General features: G+C 49.4%; 1 protein-coding gene across 3 annotated transcripts; it reads right to left on the reverse strand.

The window, feature by feature from the left end:
* Positions 1-509: 509 nt before the first annotated feature.
* On the reverse strand, positions 510-15,474 carry Mul1 (mitochondrial E3 ubiquitin protein ligase 1). Of its 3 annotated transcripts, none has more exons than XM_027399803.2 (5): positions 15,267-15,474; positions 10,652-10,739; positions 10,018-10,138; positions 8,427-9,178; positions 510-736 (listed from the first exon to the last, which is right to left on the reverse strand). In XM_027399803.2, the coding sequence occupies exons 1-4, from the start codon at positions 15,384-15,386 to the stop codon at positions 8,449-8,451; spliced, it is 1,059 nt and encodes a 352-aa protein (XP_027255604.1). In that variant the 5' UTR covers positions 15,387-15,474; the 3' UTR covers positions 510-736; positions 8,427-8,448. The 3 variants fall into 3 exon arrangements, with proteins under 3 accessions (XP_027255604.1, XP_035295373.1, XP_027255603.1); XM_035439482.1 differs by lacking the exon at positions 510-736 and adding an exon at positions 7,422-8,299; XM_027399802.2 differs by lacking the exon at positions 510-736 and having other exon boundaries at positions 7,422-9,178.
* Between the last annotated feature and the right edge of the window lie 2,385 nt (positions 15,475-17,859).

The raw sequence follows: 17,859 nt of genomic DNA on the forward strand, positions 1-17,859 counted from the left end.
GCAGCTGCAGGGAAGTGACTAATGAGCACTTCGGGGAGCAATTCGGGACATCACGCATGGAAACTTATCTCATTCAAAATTGTGAGTTAACGCTATCTAATTAGAGAGGAAATGTGCTGAGCTCCCCGGCTTTCCACAAACGCCGTCCGGCGGCTGTGGCACAGCTAGGCCAAAAAGAAGGCACCCAGCTCCCAGATGCCCAGCTCACAAGAGAGCCCCCAAACACCTCTTCCCGTTCTCCATCTTGTGGAGATGAAAAACGTCTGAGCTAGAGAGCTTTGGAGAATTCTAATCTAAATTACTCCTTTTATATTTAGAACTGGGGCCCAGAGAGGTTCTGTGGCTGGATCAAGATCACACAGCGTCCAGGCCATGGTTGTAAGCACCATTCTGGAGGCCAAGGCAGGAGGAGCCTGAGTTCAAGGCCATTCTGGGCTGTATAGTAAGGCCCTGTCTCAAAGAGGGGGAGAAAAACCACCAGCAATGGAGCAAGGACCTGAGAAAACCAATCTTTATGTTCCCTGTTTGGGCCAGTTAACCATGGCACTCTGGCTTTCCTCAACTGTCTGGGCAAATCAATGCACATAATGTCCCTCTGCACAATTCTTCCTCTTGTTGTGCAGGCCCTAAAAGAGGCCCTCCCCTCCACTCACCACCCAGGGCACTGTTCTCACCCACAGTCCAGAGGCCAGGTCCTCCAGGCAGCCTTCACTCCATTCTCGTTCAGTCCCTGGACCTGTGTGAGGCAAACTTCATTGTCAACTGGATTGAGAATCACCTACGCCAGGGGTGCCCAACCTTCCCAATGCTGCAACCCTTTAGTGCAGTTCCTTGTGCTGTGGTGACTCCCAACCATAAAATTATTTCGTTGCCACTCCATAACTGTTATCTTGCTGCTGTTATGAATCGTAATGTAAACATCTGTATTTTCCAGTGGTCTCAGGTGACCCCTGTGGAATGGTTGTTCAACCCCAAAGGGGGTCGTGACCCCCAGGTTGAAAGTCACTGGCTTAGGTGATCTACCCCCTGGGTGTGTCTGTGACCCACCCAAATGTTGGTATCACTGTCCCATGATCTGGACTCTTGGGTGGACTGGCTCTTGGACTGAATAAAAAAGGAGAAAGCAAGCTGAGCTTTCACAGTTCTCTGCTTTGTAATACGCCCAGATGTGAGCAATATGCTCACCATTATGGCTGCCCTTCCCTGATGGACTGTTTCCCCTTAAACTGTGAGCCAAAATGAATCCTTTCTCCCTAAGTTGTTTTGTGTGGTATTTGTTTACAGCAACGAGAAAAGTAACTGACACAGGAAATCAGTGCCTGGAGTGGAGCTGTTGCTGTAAAGCAGATGAGTCTGGATCTAGGACTAGAAATGCCCTAGAATACTGTGAAAAGAACTTTAGGGGTGCTAGAGGTGGAAATCTGGACCACCAGAATGGGGGGGGAAGACAGCAAAAATTCAGCTCATGAAGTTTCAGAGGTGAACAAGAACTTTATTGGGAATTAAGACAGAAGTCACCCTTGTCCAATTCTGGCTCGTTCTGACCGTGCTCTGAGAACCTGAGTGAAGACAAAGTGGAAGGTAATGGGCTCATTTGTTTTGTGAAGGAAGATTCAAGACAACTGCTTTTGGTCTGTACCATGGTTACTGCTCACTGCTGTCAGTCAGATGCATAGTGGGAGGACAGGAAGACATGGGCGAGTTTGCAGACAGAAGCAGACATAATCATTAAGGAGACTAGTATCACAGTCAAGAATCCTCACACTCGGCCCTGGGACTGTGGGGAATTGTGAATGCACTTGAAGAGAGACTGGACAGGAACGCAGCTAAAGGGGTTTCTTGCCCAACAACTACCTTTGGAAGTGTTTTCCTGGGCCAGCTGCAAAGTACACAGAGGCCAATGCAGCTTGGTATAAGAGGGTCAAAGTGTATCTATCTCCAGCAGGCAGCAAAACTTACCAGGGATGCCAATGTGATGCTGTGTAGACATGCAAAAATCAGAGTTACAGGGACATAGTGGCTTGCAGCAGAGGTGCAGAAATCGAGTTAATTCAGCCAGTGTGTGTGACAGGTTCAGGTTCTCTGTGAGGCCCTGAGAAGTCATTGTGTGAAACCATCAAGGTAAAGCCTAAGAGGCTGTGGGGCCCCCAGGATTTTAGAAACACCAGGATCATGGTACAGTGGCAGAACTGGACAGACACGGCCATTCAAGCCTTTTGGAGGACAGATGATGCCATTAAGTCCCAGACGTTGGACATGGACGTGGTGTCTGCCCTGCAGGGCTTTGGTCTTGCTTTAACAAAATCTTTCCTTGTTGTGCCTCCATTTTTTTATTTTTTAATATTTTATTTATTTATTTTGATTTTTCGAGACAGGATTTCTCTGTGGCTTTGGAGGCTGTCCTGGAACTAGCTCTTGTAACCAGGCTGGTCTCGAACTCACAGAGATTTGCCTGCCTCTGCCTCCCGAGTGCTGGGAATAAAGGCGTGCACCACCACCACTGCCCGGCTTGTGCATCCATTCTTTGCCATGTTTATTCTCTGTTGTTGTAGATCAGAAGGCTGGAACTCAGTTATTTTATAGGGGCCCACAGTATAAGAGTTTGTCATGAGTCTTACAAGAGACACTCAGCTTGAACTTTTGGACAGTGTTGTTTCTGTTAAGACTTTGAACTTTTAGAGACGAACATAACACGTTTTGTATTGATATGGCCATGAGGGGTAGGATGTTCATATAAAGTGATAAGGTCAGTGTCAAGTGGACAAGGAGTGGACTTGTGGTAATTAATCCTCATTGTCAGTTTCTCTGGATACAGAATCAGGAGACACATCCCGAGTGTATCTGCGAGGACATTTCCAGGAAGTTCTAAACTAAGGAGGGAAGACCCACCTTGGATTGGGAGGCACCATCCTACAGAGAAGGGGGCTAAGCACCAGCATTGACTTTCCTCTGCTTCCTATTTTGTGAGCCAGCCGCCTTGCCTGCCCCACCAGGATGGATTGTTTCCCCATAAACTGTGAACCAAAATGACCCTTCCTTCAAGTCATTTTCTGTTCGGCATTTGGTTAGAGCAATGAGAAAAGTAACCAATAACATCTACAGCTAAGCGCTTAAGCACTGGAGTGCGGAGCCTCGTTCAATCCTATTCTTCCTGTGTATGTGGTGAGACACGCCACCCCGTGGGCCGTGGTTCCCTTTTATTTAAAGTAAGACTATCATCATATCCTGCAGACATATATGCTGTATTCCCATAACATGGCTCAGGCAAGAAGACCAAGAGTTCAAGACACACCTGTGCTACATAACCCTGTGTCAGAAAACAAGGGTGGGGGGGCTGGAGAGATGGCTCAGTGGTTAAGAGCACTGACTGTTCTTCCAGAGGTCCTGAGTTCAATTCCCAGCAACCACATGACCTGCTGGCATGCAGGAAGAAGATTGTATAGACTGTATACATAATAAATAAATAAAATCTTTTTTAAAAAAAGGGGGGGACAAAAGGGACAGCACAATCCCCTCCAGGTGAGGGAGGGAGAACGCGTGCTGACGACCTGAAACCGCACTGCTGAAGGGAACTAAACAGTGCAGTTCCTACCCTGGGCCTGGGCAATAAGGCTGGAGCAGTAATAGATTAGAGTGTATCTTGGGATCTTAGAAGAGGGCCACTCAGCTGGGCGGTGGTGGTGCACGCCTTTAATCCCAGCACTCGGGAGGCAGAGGCAGGCGGATCTCTGTGAGTTTGAGACCAGCCTGGTCTACAAGAGCTAGTTCCAGGCCAGGTTCCAAAACCAGAGTCGGGACACTCAACCCAGCCCAGAGCAGGAGACAGAAGGAGGGGACAGGAGACACTCAAAGCAGTCTCAGGGCAAATAGGCAGAGTGGAAGTGAGGAAGGACAAGGACTCTAGCCAGGGCAGAGGACACCATGGTGTGGCTAAGGGAACTGGCTCAGATATTTGACTCAGGGAGACAAACTTTGGAGAGGTAGCTTCACAGGCCTTGGAAGAAGTGGGCCTCGAATCTGTAGATGGCAAGGAACTTGAAAAGGGCCTAAACGGAGGAGTAAGTTACTTAATGGATCATTCTAGGTTCATCTTTCCACAACGACATGTTGCCCTTGGATGGTTTGCTTCTAATGATCCTCAAATCTGCTCCAGTCAGGAAAACCTCAGACTACCATAGTGTGTATGTGTATGAGGGGTGGTGTAACCTCAGACTACTAAAGGGGGGGGGTGTGAACCTCAGACTACCAGTGTGTGTGTGTGTTTGTGTGTGTTTGTGTGTGTGTGTGTGTGTGTGTGTGTGTGTGCATGAACCTCAGACTACTGAAATGTGGGGGGATGAATCTCGGACTACTGTAGTGGAGGACTGTAACCCTCAGACTACTGTAGTGTCTGATCATTTTTGATGTGTGGGAATGTTTTTGATACGTATCGCCTGCATGCCTGATGCCCTCAGGGGCCAGGAGAGGACATCTTCTCCCCTGGGACTCGGTTAGAGATGGTTGAGGGCCATCAAATGGGTGCTAGAAATCGAACCTGGGTCCTCTGGAAGAACAGTCAGTACTCTTAACCTCTGAGCCATCTCTCCAGCCCCCCACTATAGTTTAAATGTCCTCTTCCAAACCTGCATTACCATTGTCGTGCCACTGTCACAGGATGAAGAGGTGGGACCATCAAAAAGTGAGAAGACCATAAATTTAGTAAGGCCATTGTGTGTGGTGTGTGTGTGTGTGTGTGTGTGTGTGTGTGTGTGTGTGTAGGGAACTAGTTATTTAAGTGATTCGCTCTCCCTCTCTTTTCCTTCCCTCCCTCACCATGTGCTGCCCTCTGCTGTTATGACATGGGACACAGGACAAAGCTGGCTTCCCCAGCCCCAGCCTTCAGAATTGCTAGAAACCCACCTCTGCTCCTTGTAAATTACCCCACCTCAAAGTTTCTGCCACAGGAACAGAAAACAGACTAAGAAAATGTCCTTCTGTGGTACCCAGTGAACCAAGGTACTGTCTCCTGTCCCTGCCAGGTGGGACTTACTCCTTGACAATAGGATGCACTGAAACACATTCCAGGCCCTTTTAGGACAGAACTGTGTGTTACTCAGTTTACTTCTGTAGACACAAAATATAGTGTTTGATGGATGAACAAATACCCTTCTGCCCTATAGGACTCCCCAGCACCAGAGACAGGGTTTCTTTCTCTCTAGCCCCAGCTGTCCTGTATCTAGCTCTGTAAACCAGGCTGGCCTCACAGTGACTGCCTGCCTTTGCCTACCGAACCAGCTGCCTTCCTATGACTTGAGATCAGGCTTGTGAAGGGTGTATAAGATTGGCCTTTTTCCAGTTTTTATTTGCTTTTGAAATGTGCTACTAGAAGTTTGGATGTATTGGGATTCTGAAGACCACCTCCCAGTCCATCCACCACCAGGGGCTGCTGGGGAGGGGCTTGACTGGTAAATGGTTGCACTGACTGGCTGTTTATGGTAACAGCTCTCTGACGCTGTGGGCTCTGCACTTGTAGATTTAACCAACCACAATCAAAAGTATTTATGAAAGAAACTGAGCTGAGCATATACACATTTGTTTTCTTACTCCCCGAGCAGCACAGCCTAACCTCACCCAGTCACCTGGGACTTCCTTGTATTAGGATGATCTAGAAACGACTCCATGTGCTGAGGAGGGTGCACATGAAATGGCACTCTAGGTCACTTTACATAGGGGATGAAGCATCTGTGGATAAAGGTGTCCAGGAGGGACCTGGAACCCAGGACACTGAACACAGAAGGACAGGACTGTTTTGTGGGTTCCCAGGCCTCAAGGGCTCCCAGCAAAGGTTGTAGTCTTCACAGTGAGGCCAAGATAGCCTTAACCACCACACTGGTTCGAGTACTGGGGTACCAATGCCAACTGTGGGGGACTTAAGGTATTAGCATGAAATAGATGGGTATTACATTAGCATGGGTATTCCAAGCCAGCAGCAGTTATCCAAGATGACTCCCACCTAACCCTGTCTGCCAGGGATTAAAGGGGCAATGAGAGGAATGACAGGCAGTCAGGACACACCAGCCTCGCTGACAGCTTCCCTTCCTAGCTTGATCTCCCTTAGCACCCCTCAACCCAACCTTGGTACCACATACACATCTCCTGGAGGAGAGGCTTGTAGCGTGGAAGGTGCTGCCAGATGACAGGTGCAATAGCAAATTCAGCTGCAGGGTCAGATAGGCCAGGATTAAACAGGGACCTGAGACCCAGAACCTAGCATCTGGGGACACACCTACTTCCTACAGCTAGACTTCTGCTCCCAAGTCTCCAGACAAGCCACGCTCCCTGCTGCCTAATCTCTGATCAGATTTGTTCTTGACTGTGGCAAAGGCGGGGCTCTAAGTCCCACAGGGCCCTTACATGAAAGCGAGGGGAGGTAACATGGGTCCCTTCCCATCCTGCCAATGGTCTTCACACCTCACTGGACAGGGCCCTACTGGCCAGCACTCATGGTCTGTCGGTCCCTCCAGCATAGGCAAGTCTTCTCCCGACGGTGTTCTTGCTGACACAGGCAGTCTGTGGGCTCCACAGGAACTACTTCCTGGGCAGGACAGTGTTTTGTTCCTTTATTGTTTGCTTGGAGTTTGGGTGGTGGCCACAAAGTGCTAGTGAGCTTTCAGCGCTCATGACTTCCCCTTTCCTGGCTCATACACTCATTGGCACAGCCTGTGGGAAGGGTCACTCCCTTTATGAGTCCAGTTTGTTTGTGTTGTTTTTAACTTTTCCAAGTTTTTTAGTTTTGTGTGTATGGGTGTTTTGCCTGCAAGAATGTCTACACACCATATGCATGTCTGGTGCCCACACAGGTCAGAAGAGGGCAATGGGTCTCCTGGAGCTGGAGCTAGATGGCAGACCGCACCCCGTAGGTTCAGGGAACTGAACACAGGTCCTCTGCAAGAACACATGAAGTCATCTCTCCAGCCCCAGCTGTTTTGACATGGTGTTTCACTACGTAGACTGGGCTGGCCTTGAACTCACCAAGACTGGCTTGTCATCAGGCCCAGATTATAGTAGCAGCTGGTACTATACTGTATACACAGAACTGAATACTAATATCCCCCTGCGCTGTCCACCAGAGCCCCACTCTACTTCAGCTGCTCCGAGAAAAGATACATTGTGTCAAAGACAACAATGTCAGCAAGGTCAGGTGGCACCCTAGGCCAGCTGTCTGGGGTAGTATTGAGGGCTCATTAGAGTCCCCCTGTGAGCATGGCAAGCACAGGGTCCTCAACAATCACGAACCACATCCCATCCTGGGGAGCCACCTCACAACCAAAGAGGAAAACAGAGGTCTCCCAGCTCTGTCTTCATCCTGTCAAGGTGGAACTTAACTCCAACCCAGGGAAGCCCCCTCTTGGCCACTTAACTCTAGTGAACAAAGCCTCAGACACATGTCACATAGTTTATTTAATTTGTGCTGCTCACTCAGGCGGCTGGCGCATGTACTGGTGTCGGCGCCTAGAAAAAGCCCTTCTCCCCCCTCAGGAAGGAGCACAGGTGATGGTCAGGAAGAGGAGCTCTGCAAGTGACTCCTGACCACTTCTGACTGATGAAGGGCAGTCCCCAATTTGTCTGGTTGGGGGGACGGCAGCAACGAGCTTCTGGGGCTGCTGACAAGGACAGGGAGATCATCTAGACAGGCTCTCTGCCCACCAGCCAACTTCTTTGGCAAAAGCAAGCAAAGAAACTACAAAGGCCAGAGGCAAAGACAGCAGTGACTGTCACTCCCTTTCAGTGAGGCTTTTTCAGAGGAAACCAGAGCTGTCTGGGAAAGCCAGGCAGCACCCACACCCCACAACCCTGGTGCCCTCCCTGTGCCAAAGGAAGGCAACCAGGCTGCCTGCCAACCCCCTAGTAACACCTAGACATGTCTGTTTGTCCTCCTGCTGACCTGTGTCCCACATACATGGACTGATCTCACTTCCTGTCATCTTCACATAAGTGCAAGCATTACCCAGAAAGCAAGTAAAAGAGACACACAAGCTGACTACCCTGCCTGACAAGTTTTAAGAAATTCCTTCCCATGGACAGAAGCAAGAAAAGGAGTCTGGGCAGTATCCCAAGAGACCACACTGCAAGGCCCTCAGAGCTCGGCCTTTCCCCCAAGCTAAGGAGTCAGCACCCCAGGAAGCAAAAGTGGAGACCACTGGCTTTGCTGCTTAGACAATGAGCTGGTCTTATTCAGTCTCTCACACACACAGATCTGGCTTCTGAGAAGAGGGACCTCACCACAGCCCCCACCAGGTGCTTAGAACTGGAAAGGAACCTGTCCAGGTTGAAAAGCAACACCCAGCCATTAGATGTGAGGCTTGCCAGTATCCCCTCCATCATACCTTAAGGTACAGCCACCCCACCAATGGCCTCAGGATAAGCCCTGACAAGGGGAGGGATACCTGCAGTGTGACTACAAGACCCCTAGCTGCTATACAGGGGAATCATCCTGGTGATCTCCCGACGACAAACTGGACACCTCTTGGGCTCTGGCAAGGCGAGGTAACACTGGCGGCAGGAACAGACATGCCCACACTCCAGGAAGACGCATGACTTGAAGCTGCTAAGGCACACCACACAGGAGCTCTTCAGACTCTCCCTGTCCTCAGGCAAGGCTTGGCTCAGTAGGTGGGCCTCGTGTTCACGGAACTCCTCCTGGAGCTGCTGCTGCCGAAGACGCTCCTGCCACTGGAGGTACTGCCTCCGCAGGATGAAGAAGAGGGTGGTACAGGTGGCAAAGCCAAACACCAGGACCAGAATCTTCCAGAGCCGGACACTGGACTCCTGCCTGTGCAGCAGGCTGTCGAAGTCCTGGCTGCTCAAATAGTATTGCAGGCCTTGCTTGGGAGGCTGCAGGCGGACAGAGTTGTTGTCCAGGACCAGCTCGCCAACCCCGGTGATGGTGGCCCCCACCTTCAGCATCTCCTCTGTCTCCAGGATGCCTCTGGGCCGCTCACCACTGATGTAGTGGCCGATGACATCGGCGAACGACTGCACAGAGGGGTGGAACTTCTCATACACGGTCTCTAGGCCCAGATCCACCGAGTCCAGGGGCTTCAGCACCCGCACAGCCACAGCTACACCATCCTCGTGGGGCACAAGGTCAAAGGGCACAGTGTTAGTCCTCTGGTGAATGATCTTAGAATAGTCATTCCTAAAAGAATGCAAGGACCGCAAGATGAACAAAAGGGGAGCAGGCGCCCAACCCCTACACACCGGGCCACCTGCATGCAAATACCACACAGAAGCCACGCGACAGATTCCACCATCGTAACTGGAAGCTGCTCTCCAAATCAGTGCACTCTAGAGCAGCGGTTCTCAACCTTCCTAAGGCTGCGGATATTCTAATACAGTTCCTCATGGTGTGGTGACCCCCCCAACCGTAAAATTATTCTCGTTGCTACTCCCTAACTGTAACTGATAGTGTTATGAATTTAATGTAAATGTCTGTTTTCCAATGGTCTCAGGTGACCCCCAAAGGATCATTTGACACCCCCTAAGTGGGTCATAACACACAGGTTGAGAACCATTGTTCTAGAGCATTGACTCACTGAGGCTCTAGAACCTCAGGTTTCAGTGGACAACAGTCAGCAAAAGAGGTCACCTTCCATGCTTATTACCTATGTCACTGTCATATAAATACCTGAGACAAAAATCTGCTAGCAGCAGATGGGAAAATGGTTCACTCCATGTGATGGCACAAAATTATTTAAACAAATCCATGTGTGACTACTCTATAAATGAGTGTTTCTACAACGTCAGTGTGCTAAGAACCAACAGATGCCAGGTCCCATCTGAAAACCAGGTTCTGTAATCAGAAAGTGGGCCCAGGAGCCTGCACTGTCACTGGGAAATGCACAGTACACACAGCTGTACTGGGGGTGCAGAGGCTGCTCTGCAACCTGTCCCCCAAAAGCTAAAGACACAGCAAGCCGAGGCCCAGCCTCCAAACAGAGTGAGGGTCCAACCAGAGGAACTCACGAGGACACGCACCAAAGGTGGGTTGTTCGGTTCCACACCATCTTGTGCTCCTGAAGCGTCGACCGCTGGATCACCCCCTTACAGTTTTCCACAAACTGACTGTTGAGTGTTTCCTTAACGGACTGCACAGCTCCTGTGAAGAAAGAAAGCTCTCCTAAGGATGGCGCTGCTCTTGCTTTGAGCTGAGTCCGCTAACTAATCACCACAGTGGCATCTGTGTCGCCGTGAGGCATGCAGGAGCACTCTGCACAGCACCTACATAAGCATCTCCCGTGAGGCACGTCACTCAGGTCTCAACTGTCTTCCACCATATCAAGTCCCCTAAAGTAATCAGAGACCCGCAGCAGTCTGGTCACCTTGCCCATGACAACAGCCCCCACCATTAAAAGGCTCTCACAAGAGCCAGCCAGTGGGCTCAGCAGGTGAAACGCCACTAAGCCTGACAACCTGAACCCTGAAGCCAACTCCCCCAGGTTGTCCTCTGACCTACACAAGTGCAGAGTGGCACCCTTGCTCTCCCCTCCCATACAAACAAGATAAAATACATAATTTAAATGTAAAAAAGGGAGGGGTGTGTATCAGCCATGATGGCTTTACCTACTAGAAGGAGGTAGGTGTTGCCACTCACTCTAAAAAGTAAACGTACCTTCAATGACAGCGTAAGGCACACACTTTCCTGTCGCTTCTAAAAGAATGCCCTTTAAATCTTCACCCAGATGGATCTTCTTAGCTCCCTAAACACAAAAATAAATAGATGCTGAGTTGGCCACTGAATACTGACACACTCGACCAAACTTAAGTTGTTTGGGGGTGGGGGTGAGGAGACTGGGCGGGAGGGAGTATCTAGATGATCTGGTTCCCAAGTCTGGCCCTGAAACTTGACCATAAACAGGCAGGTGCTCTGGGCTCATCTTCATGGAGGCTGGAGGTGCCACCATTGGCTTCCAGTTGAAGAAAACACTCCTTTAACATGAACACTTTTACATGAAGATATAAATGGTATTAGCCACTTGGCATACTGTAGAACGAACTTCAGCAAAGATGGAGCTGGGTCAAGCTGCAGCACATCCCTGGTGATTTTGGACAACTTCACTTAGGGGTCTGTTTCCAAAATTAGAAAGGGAGGGGAAACCACTCTCTCACAGGTATGGCAGAACCCAGTGCAGGGCTGGTGCATGAGAGCCTTGCAATACACCAAGTGTCCGTGACCAAGGGAACAGAGGAGTAAGACACAACTCTACTCTGTGCGTTCTGTATCCTGACTACAAAATGAAAATCTAAAGTTAGAAGTCCCGTGGCTTTCCAGGAAGGATTATTTCATCCTTTTAGGAATTAACTAGGTCATGTACCACAGGCTGCCCTGGGACTCAACACACATCTGAGGATCGCCTTCAACTCATTTTTGTTGTCTTTTGTTCTGGGTTCTTCATTTGTGTGTGTGTGTTTGGTTTTACTGTTCGTTTTGTTTTTGTTTGTTTTGTTTTGTTTTGAGACAAGGTCTGACCATGTAGCCCTCACTGCCTCAAACTCACTATGTAGACCAGGCTGCCCTTGAACTCAGAGACTCACCTGCCTCTGCCTCCTTAGCACTGGGAACGTCTAATCTTCTTGCCCACCCTCCTGAGTTCTTAGACTGCAGGTGAATCCCACCACACCTGGCTTATGCACTGCTGGGGATTGACCTCAGGACTTCATGGAGGGTAAGCAAGCCCTCTACCAATGAGCTACATCCTAATGTCCAAGGCTTTTTAAGGTCATCCAAAGATGGGCCCTGCAGTTCCAAGAGTCTCACATACAGCCAACCTGAAGTCAAATTGGTTTTGGAGTCAAGAAAGAGAACTATCAGTTACACTCTGAGGCAAATTTAATTAGGTGAACAGCTGGGCAGCTGGACTCCCACTGGGATGCCATTTGTACAGCAGACCCAGTTGCCTCCTCATAAACTGCTTCATTCCAGAGTCCAGCACTTCCTTCACTGCAGGAACTCCACAGTTTTGTTTTTGAGCCCTTACTGAAATCAGTCTGCTGAAAAGGGACTTAGGCTCAGGAGTCCACCTTTCACACAATTGCCAAATCAAGCCTTTGGCTGATGGACTGTGAAATTTTGACCAAAATAAAACCATTAGCATGTACTGAGCATCTACTACTTGTCAAACACTGAGTTAAGAAATCTAGATAGGATGAAAGACCTTCCCCTGACAGTCAAAAGTCCAGCTCTCTAGATCAGCTTGACAGCTGTGACAGCTGCAACAAAGCAAGGCTGTCAACCAAGAAAGAAGGAAGAGAAAAGCCCAGTGCTCTGGAGTTAGGGTCAGAGCTGTGCCTTGCATCCAAAAAGAGCCAGGCTCAGCCACCTGTCCTCAATGCATCAACTAAAAAAGCTAACAGTAAAAAACAGAAAACAGACATTTATCCAATGTAGCCACAATGAGAAGGCGAAGGCAAAGATACCCAGTGGCTCTACCCCAAGTCACTCTTTGGGTCTTAACAGGAAAGTAAGAGTTTTTCAAAGTTTTACCTTATTTATTAATTTTTATGTATATGGGTGTTTTGCCTGAATGTTTGTCTTGCACCACATACATGCCTGGTACTCACAGAGGTCAAGAGATCCCCTGGGACTGGAGTTACAGATGATGGGTGAGCTGTCTTGCGGTGCTGACAATCAACTCAGGCTCTACAAGGGCAACCAGTACTCCTAACCATCAAGTCACTTCTCCAGTGGGAAGTAAGGTTTAAATGGTCTAAGTGAGCGGTCAGGTTAGAGTATGGTCCTGCCTAGCACCACCTGCTCAGCCTCCCCCTCCTACAAAGGTTATCTTGACAGATTCCTTCTCTGACCCTCCCCATGCCCTCGGCTTTTCCCTCTCCCAGCAGCATGACTTCCTGGGGGAATTCCAATTTCTCGGAGTCCACTGTCTCAATAATCTGATAGTCAAAGGGAAGGATACAATAGAAATCCTCGCTCCTGCCTAGCTGATTATACTACCCTTGAACTCAAAGACCTATGTTTTAAGTTCCAAGCTGTCTTGGTTGCATTCCTCTCGCTGTGATAAAATACTGGGAGAAAAACAAAGTAAAGGAGAAAGGCTTATTTGGGTTCACAGGTCAAGGATACACTCAGTCATGCTGGGGAAGTATCCTGGCTAGTTTTATGTTAACCCGACACAAGCTGGAGTTATTTGAAAGGAGGGAACCCCAATTGAAAAACTTCCTTCATAAGATCCAGCTTAATTAGAGATTGATGGGGGAGCGCCCAGCCCACAGTGAGTGGTGCTAGCCCTGGGCTGGTGGTCCTGGGTTCCTTAAGAAAGCAGGCTGAGCAACAAAAGAGGAACAAGCCAGTAAGCAGCCCCCTCCATGGCCTCTGTATCAGCTCCTTGACTCCAGGTTCCTGCCCTGTTTGAGTTCCTGTCCTGACTCCCTTCAGTGATCAACAGTGATGTGGAAGCAGAATAAACCCTTCCCTTCCCAAAAGTGTTTCATCACAGCGATGATAATCCTAACCAAGGCAGGAAGGTAAAGGGGGCTGAAAGAGGCTGGTCACGTGACATCCAAAACAGGAAACAGCAATGAATGCCAGTGTCCTGCTCATTTTCTCTTTTTTTGCACCAAGAACCCAAGCCTAGGCCATGGCGCTGCCCTTTTATAGGGCAAATCTTGCCACCAAGTGAACTAATCAAGATAGTCCCTCAGAAGTGCACCCAGAGGTTTGCCTCCTGGGTGATTTCAGATCCTGTCAAGTTGACAGTTAATGCTAGCTATGTGACTCTTCCTTTGAATCTCAAATATCTGGGTTTGCAATCAGGGAACCCCACTGTCAATCTCAGAAATTACTGTGCTGAAAAAAAAAATCGGAAAACCAAGATGGAAAGATGCTGTGTGAAGTGTTAAGTGCAGTTCAAATGAGAGTGTACTTTTAAAGCAACTACAATATAAAAAGAAACAGTTGGTAGAAGCAAGGAGCTGAGTGGTTAACAATAAGCTTCTAAGTTAGCTACTCTCCAGGCCGGAGCCACACCTCCCTAACATAGCTGCACTAATCCATCTCCACCTAAAACATCACCTTGCTTAAAGAGGCAATGCCCCTGTGACGGTTAATTTTAATTGTCAGCTAGACAATTAAAGAGTGTCTCAGTAAGGGGCTATCTGAGCTGGGTGGTGGTGGTGGTGGTGGTGGTGGTGGTGGTGGTGGTGGTGATGCACGCCTTTAATCCCAGCACTTGAGAGGCAGAGGCAGTCGGATCTCTGTGAGGATCTCTGTGACTTAGAGACCAGCCTGGTCTACAAAGAGAGTTCCAGGTCAGTCTCCAAAATTACAGAGAAACCCTGTCTCGAAAACAAACACACAAACAAAAAACAAAGTAAGGGGATATCTAGATTGAGTTGGCCTGTGGGTGTGGTCTTGAGTTGGGGGTGGTGGTGGTGGTGGTGGTGGTGGTGGTGGTGGTGGTGGTGCACGCCTTTAATCCCAGCGCTCTGGAGGCAGAAGCAGGCGGATCTCTGAGTTTGAGGCCCACCTGGTCTACAGATTGAGTTCCAGGACAGCCAGGATTACACAGTGAGACCCTGTCTCGAAAAACAAAACAATACAAAAACAAAACAACAAAAAAGTGGTCTTTACTGCTCTAATTGAACAGTGAACACAACTTGGCTGTTGTGCTGTGGGTGACACCATCCCCTAGGTTTGGGCTCTGGACTGTATAACAGTAAAGAAATCAGCTGAGCACTACACATGAATGCATTTGTTTTTCTTTGCTCTTGACTCAAATGTAACTTGACAGCTGCCTCAAGTTCCTGCCTGGGCTTCCCCGCGACGATGGATGGTAACCTAGGATTGAAAGCCTAATTAACCCTTTCTCCCCTAAGTTGCTTTTTGTCAGGAGTATTTTACTATGGCAAAAGAGACAATCGAAACTCTGCGTTTCCCCATCTTTCCACTTTCCTCCGCCTTACTCCAACCCACTTCTCACGCTATCACACCGTCCCATTACATGTCGATGTCTCGTCGTCCTAGAAAGGAGCGCCTACGGCGACAACGACCTCCGTTCCTCTCGCTATCTGGTGCACAGCAGTTTTTCGAGAAATAGTTTTAGAACAAATGGGTGGCATTCAAAGTAACTCCAGGGACTTCGGAGCTGGGCAGCCTCTCCGCAGCGGGTGCCCGGGGTCCCCTCGCGGCCGCGCGTCCTCTGGGGCCCTGTGGGTCCCGGGTTCCGCTCGGCGCGAGGGGCCGGAGAGGCCAAGCCGGCTTCCGCACTGACCTTGAGCTCCTGGGCGACCTGGGCCTTCTGCCGATAGATGGAGTACAGCACGGCGGTGATCATCGAGCTGGTTCCCAGCAGGATGAACTGGCCCAACGACGGCAGCGATCCGCCCTCCATGGCGACGCCGAGCCGAGCCGAGCCAGCAGCCTGGAAACCACGAGCGACCCCTGCGCAGCCGGGAAACTCTTATAGGAACGCGTAGACGCGGCGCCTGTTGATGACGAAAGCGACACCGGAAGTGGCGACCCAGCAGCGGGGACCGGAAGGCGACGTTGCCGAGGTGATTGCGATGTTGTTGCGGCCTCGTGGGAAAGCGGTCGGCTTTCCGGGGCACCTCACGGTTCCGCGCACTGGCCGTGGTCACGGGCTTCTAGACTTTCTGGCTGGGTTATTTCTAAATTGCTTTTCATTTATCCTGGAAGTGTTGTGAGATCGTACCACAGTGCGTGTGTGGAGAGCGGGATGCCCTGTGAGAGTCAGGTCTCTCCTTCAACCTTGTGGGTACTCGGGATCGAACTCAGGTCTTCAGCCATAGCGGCAAGCGCCTAAACCCACCGAGCCATTTCTCCAGCCCTTGCTGGGTTATCTGATGTCGCCGTCATCAGATGCATGTTAAGGACTAAGGAGTGTTACTCGTTTAAGCAATCGGGTGAATCTGCGTTATGCTCCGTTCCTTTGTGTGTGTGTGGCGGGGGGGGGGGGGCGGGGTTCGAGACAGGGTTTCTCTGTGTAGCTTTGGAACTCTGTAGACCAGACTGGTCTCGAACTCACAGAGATCCGCCTGCCCCTGCCTCCCCAGTGCCGGGATTAAAGGCGTGCGCCACCAACGCCCCGCATACTCCGTCCTCTTTAAAGATGAGGAAACTGCGGCCAGAGGGGATGGGGAACATGGTCAGAGCCGTATATATCGCTGAGGAGATCTGGAGAGCAATTAGACTAGCTGCAAAGCCCTCGCCTCTACTCCAGCTGAATCACTAAAGCAGCTCCTCATCTAACACCGCCACATAAAACAGCATACTGTTTATTTAGTAAGAACTGCAGCCGCGTTTATTGAATGACTACTATGTGCTATGTGCTGTGATTACGTTTCCTAGGTTTGCATTCCACCCGTGACCTTAGGGACCAAACCCGGGGCCACAGGTGCTCTTCCACCAAGGTCCATCCTAGCTCCTCCAGGCCAACACAACACTGTCATAGTGCAGGTTTCAGGAGAGGAAACTGAGGCTCAGGTTAAGAAATAGGCTCAGGCCGGGCGGTTGGTGCCGCACGCCTTTAATCCCAGCACTCGGGAGGCAGAGGCAGGCGGATCTCTGTGAGTTCGAGACCAGCCTGGTCTACAAGAGCTAGTTCCAGGGCAGCCTCCAAAACCACAGAGAAACCCTGTCTCGAAAAAAAAAAAAAAAAAAAAAAAAAAAAAAAAAAAAAAAAAAAAAAAAGAAAATAGGCTCAGATCTCTACCTAAAAGTGACAGGGGCTTCGAAACCAGTTGACCCATCAAGGATCTTTCCTACTCAGGCATCTGCTTCCTGAAACAATCAGAGACCCCCAAATCTTCACCAGTATATCTGCCTGCAAAGCCTGTGTTCTCTGAGCGTCCTACATGTTGTACTTTGAATTCTTCAGAATGGAAGGATATATCTATTGCCCCAAAACAATATTTAATCCTTGGAGTTTTTTGTTTGTTTGTTTGTTTGGTTGGTTGGTTGGTTTTTCGAGTTTCTCTGTGTAGCTTTAGAGCCTATCCTGGCACTCGCTCTGGAGACCAGGCTGGTCTCAAACTCACAGAGATCCACCTGCCTCTGCCTCCCAAGGGCTAGGATTAAAGGCATGTGCCACCAACGCCTGGCTCCTTGGAGTTTTTTTATAGCAAAAGAATGGAAATGACTCAATGTATATAGTTGGTGTAAGCATTATGGCTTGGATGGAAAGGTATTCTTGGGAATGGGAACCTAGGAATACCACAGGTCACAGTAAGCAACAGTAACTGTCGGTCCCACCCGGTCCCACCGAGTGTAGTATTGCTAGGAGAAGGTTTCCCCTGACAAAAGTGTTACAGCCCTTCCCCACTCCTGTTTGCTTTGGCTGTGGCAAAAAGTTGTTAACTTCTCTCCTCTGCTAGGCAGGAAGGTCTCCCAAACCTCATTCAAGAGATTTATTGGGAAGGAAGAGAGTGGCTGCCTCTGCTTCAGATCATAATTCTACCCAGGCCATTCTATGATCACATTTATCAAATGACAGGGGGCAGGTCTTAGCAACCATTTGTATACAGCATGAGAGCTACCTAAAGGGTCTAGCTAATGCTAAGCCACCAATCAAATGCCCTCTTCCCCTGAGGAAGCTATATCAACACTACAGTGTGTCTTACTTTCTTCTCAATGCCTCCTCTAAAATACCTTTAATGAAATCTCCAGCTCTGCTTCTTTATACTGACTAACCCTAAGATGCTTTTCAGCATTGAAGCCAGGAATCCCTTTGGTGTGTGTTGAGGCTGCTGAGCATCACAGTGAGGCGCTGTGTCTCTGTCCCCTCGCCTTGGTATCAATGGGTTAGAAAGTAGAGAAGCAGACTGCAAATGTGTTTGATTTTGATC

Source organism: Cricetulus griseus, chromosome 2 (genome assembly GCF_003668045.3).
Source record: "Cricetulus griseus strain 17A/GY chromosome 2, alternate assembly CriGri-PICRH-1.0, whole genome shotgun sequence".
NCBI lineage: Eukaryota > Metazoa > Chordata > Mammalia > Rodentia > Cricetidae > Cricetulus > Cricetulus griseus.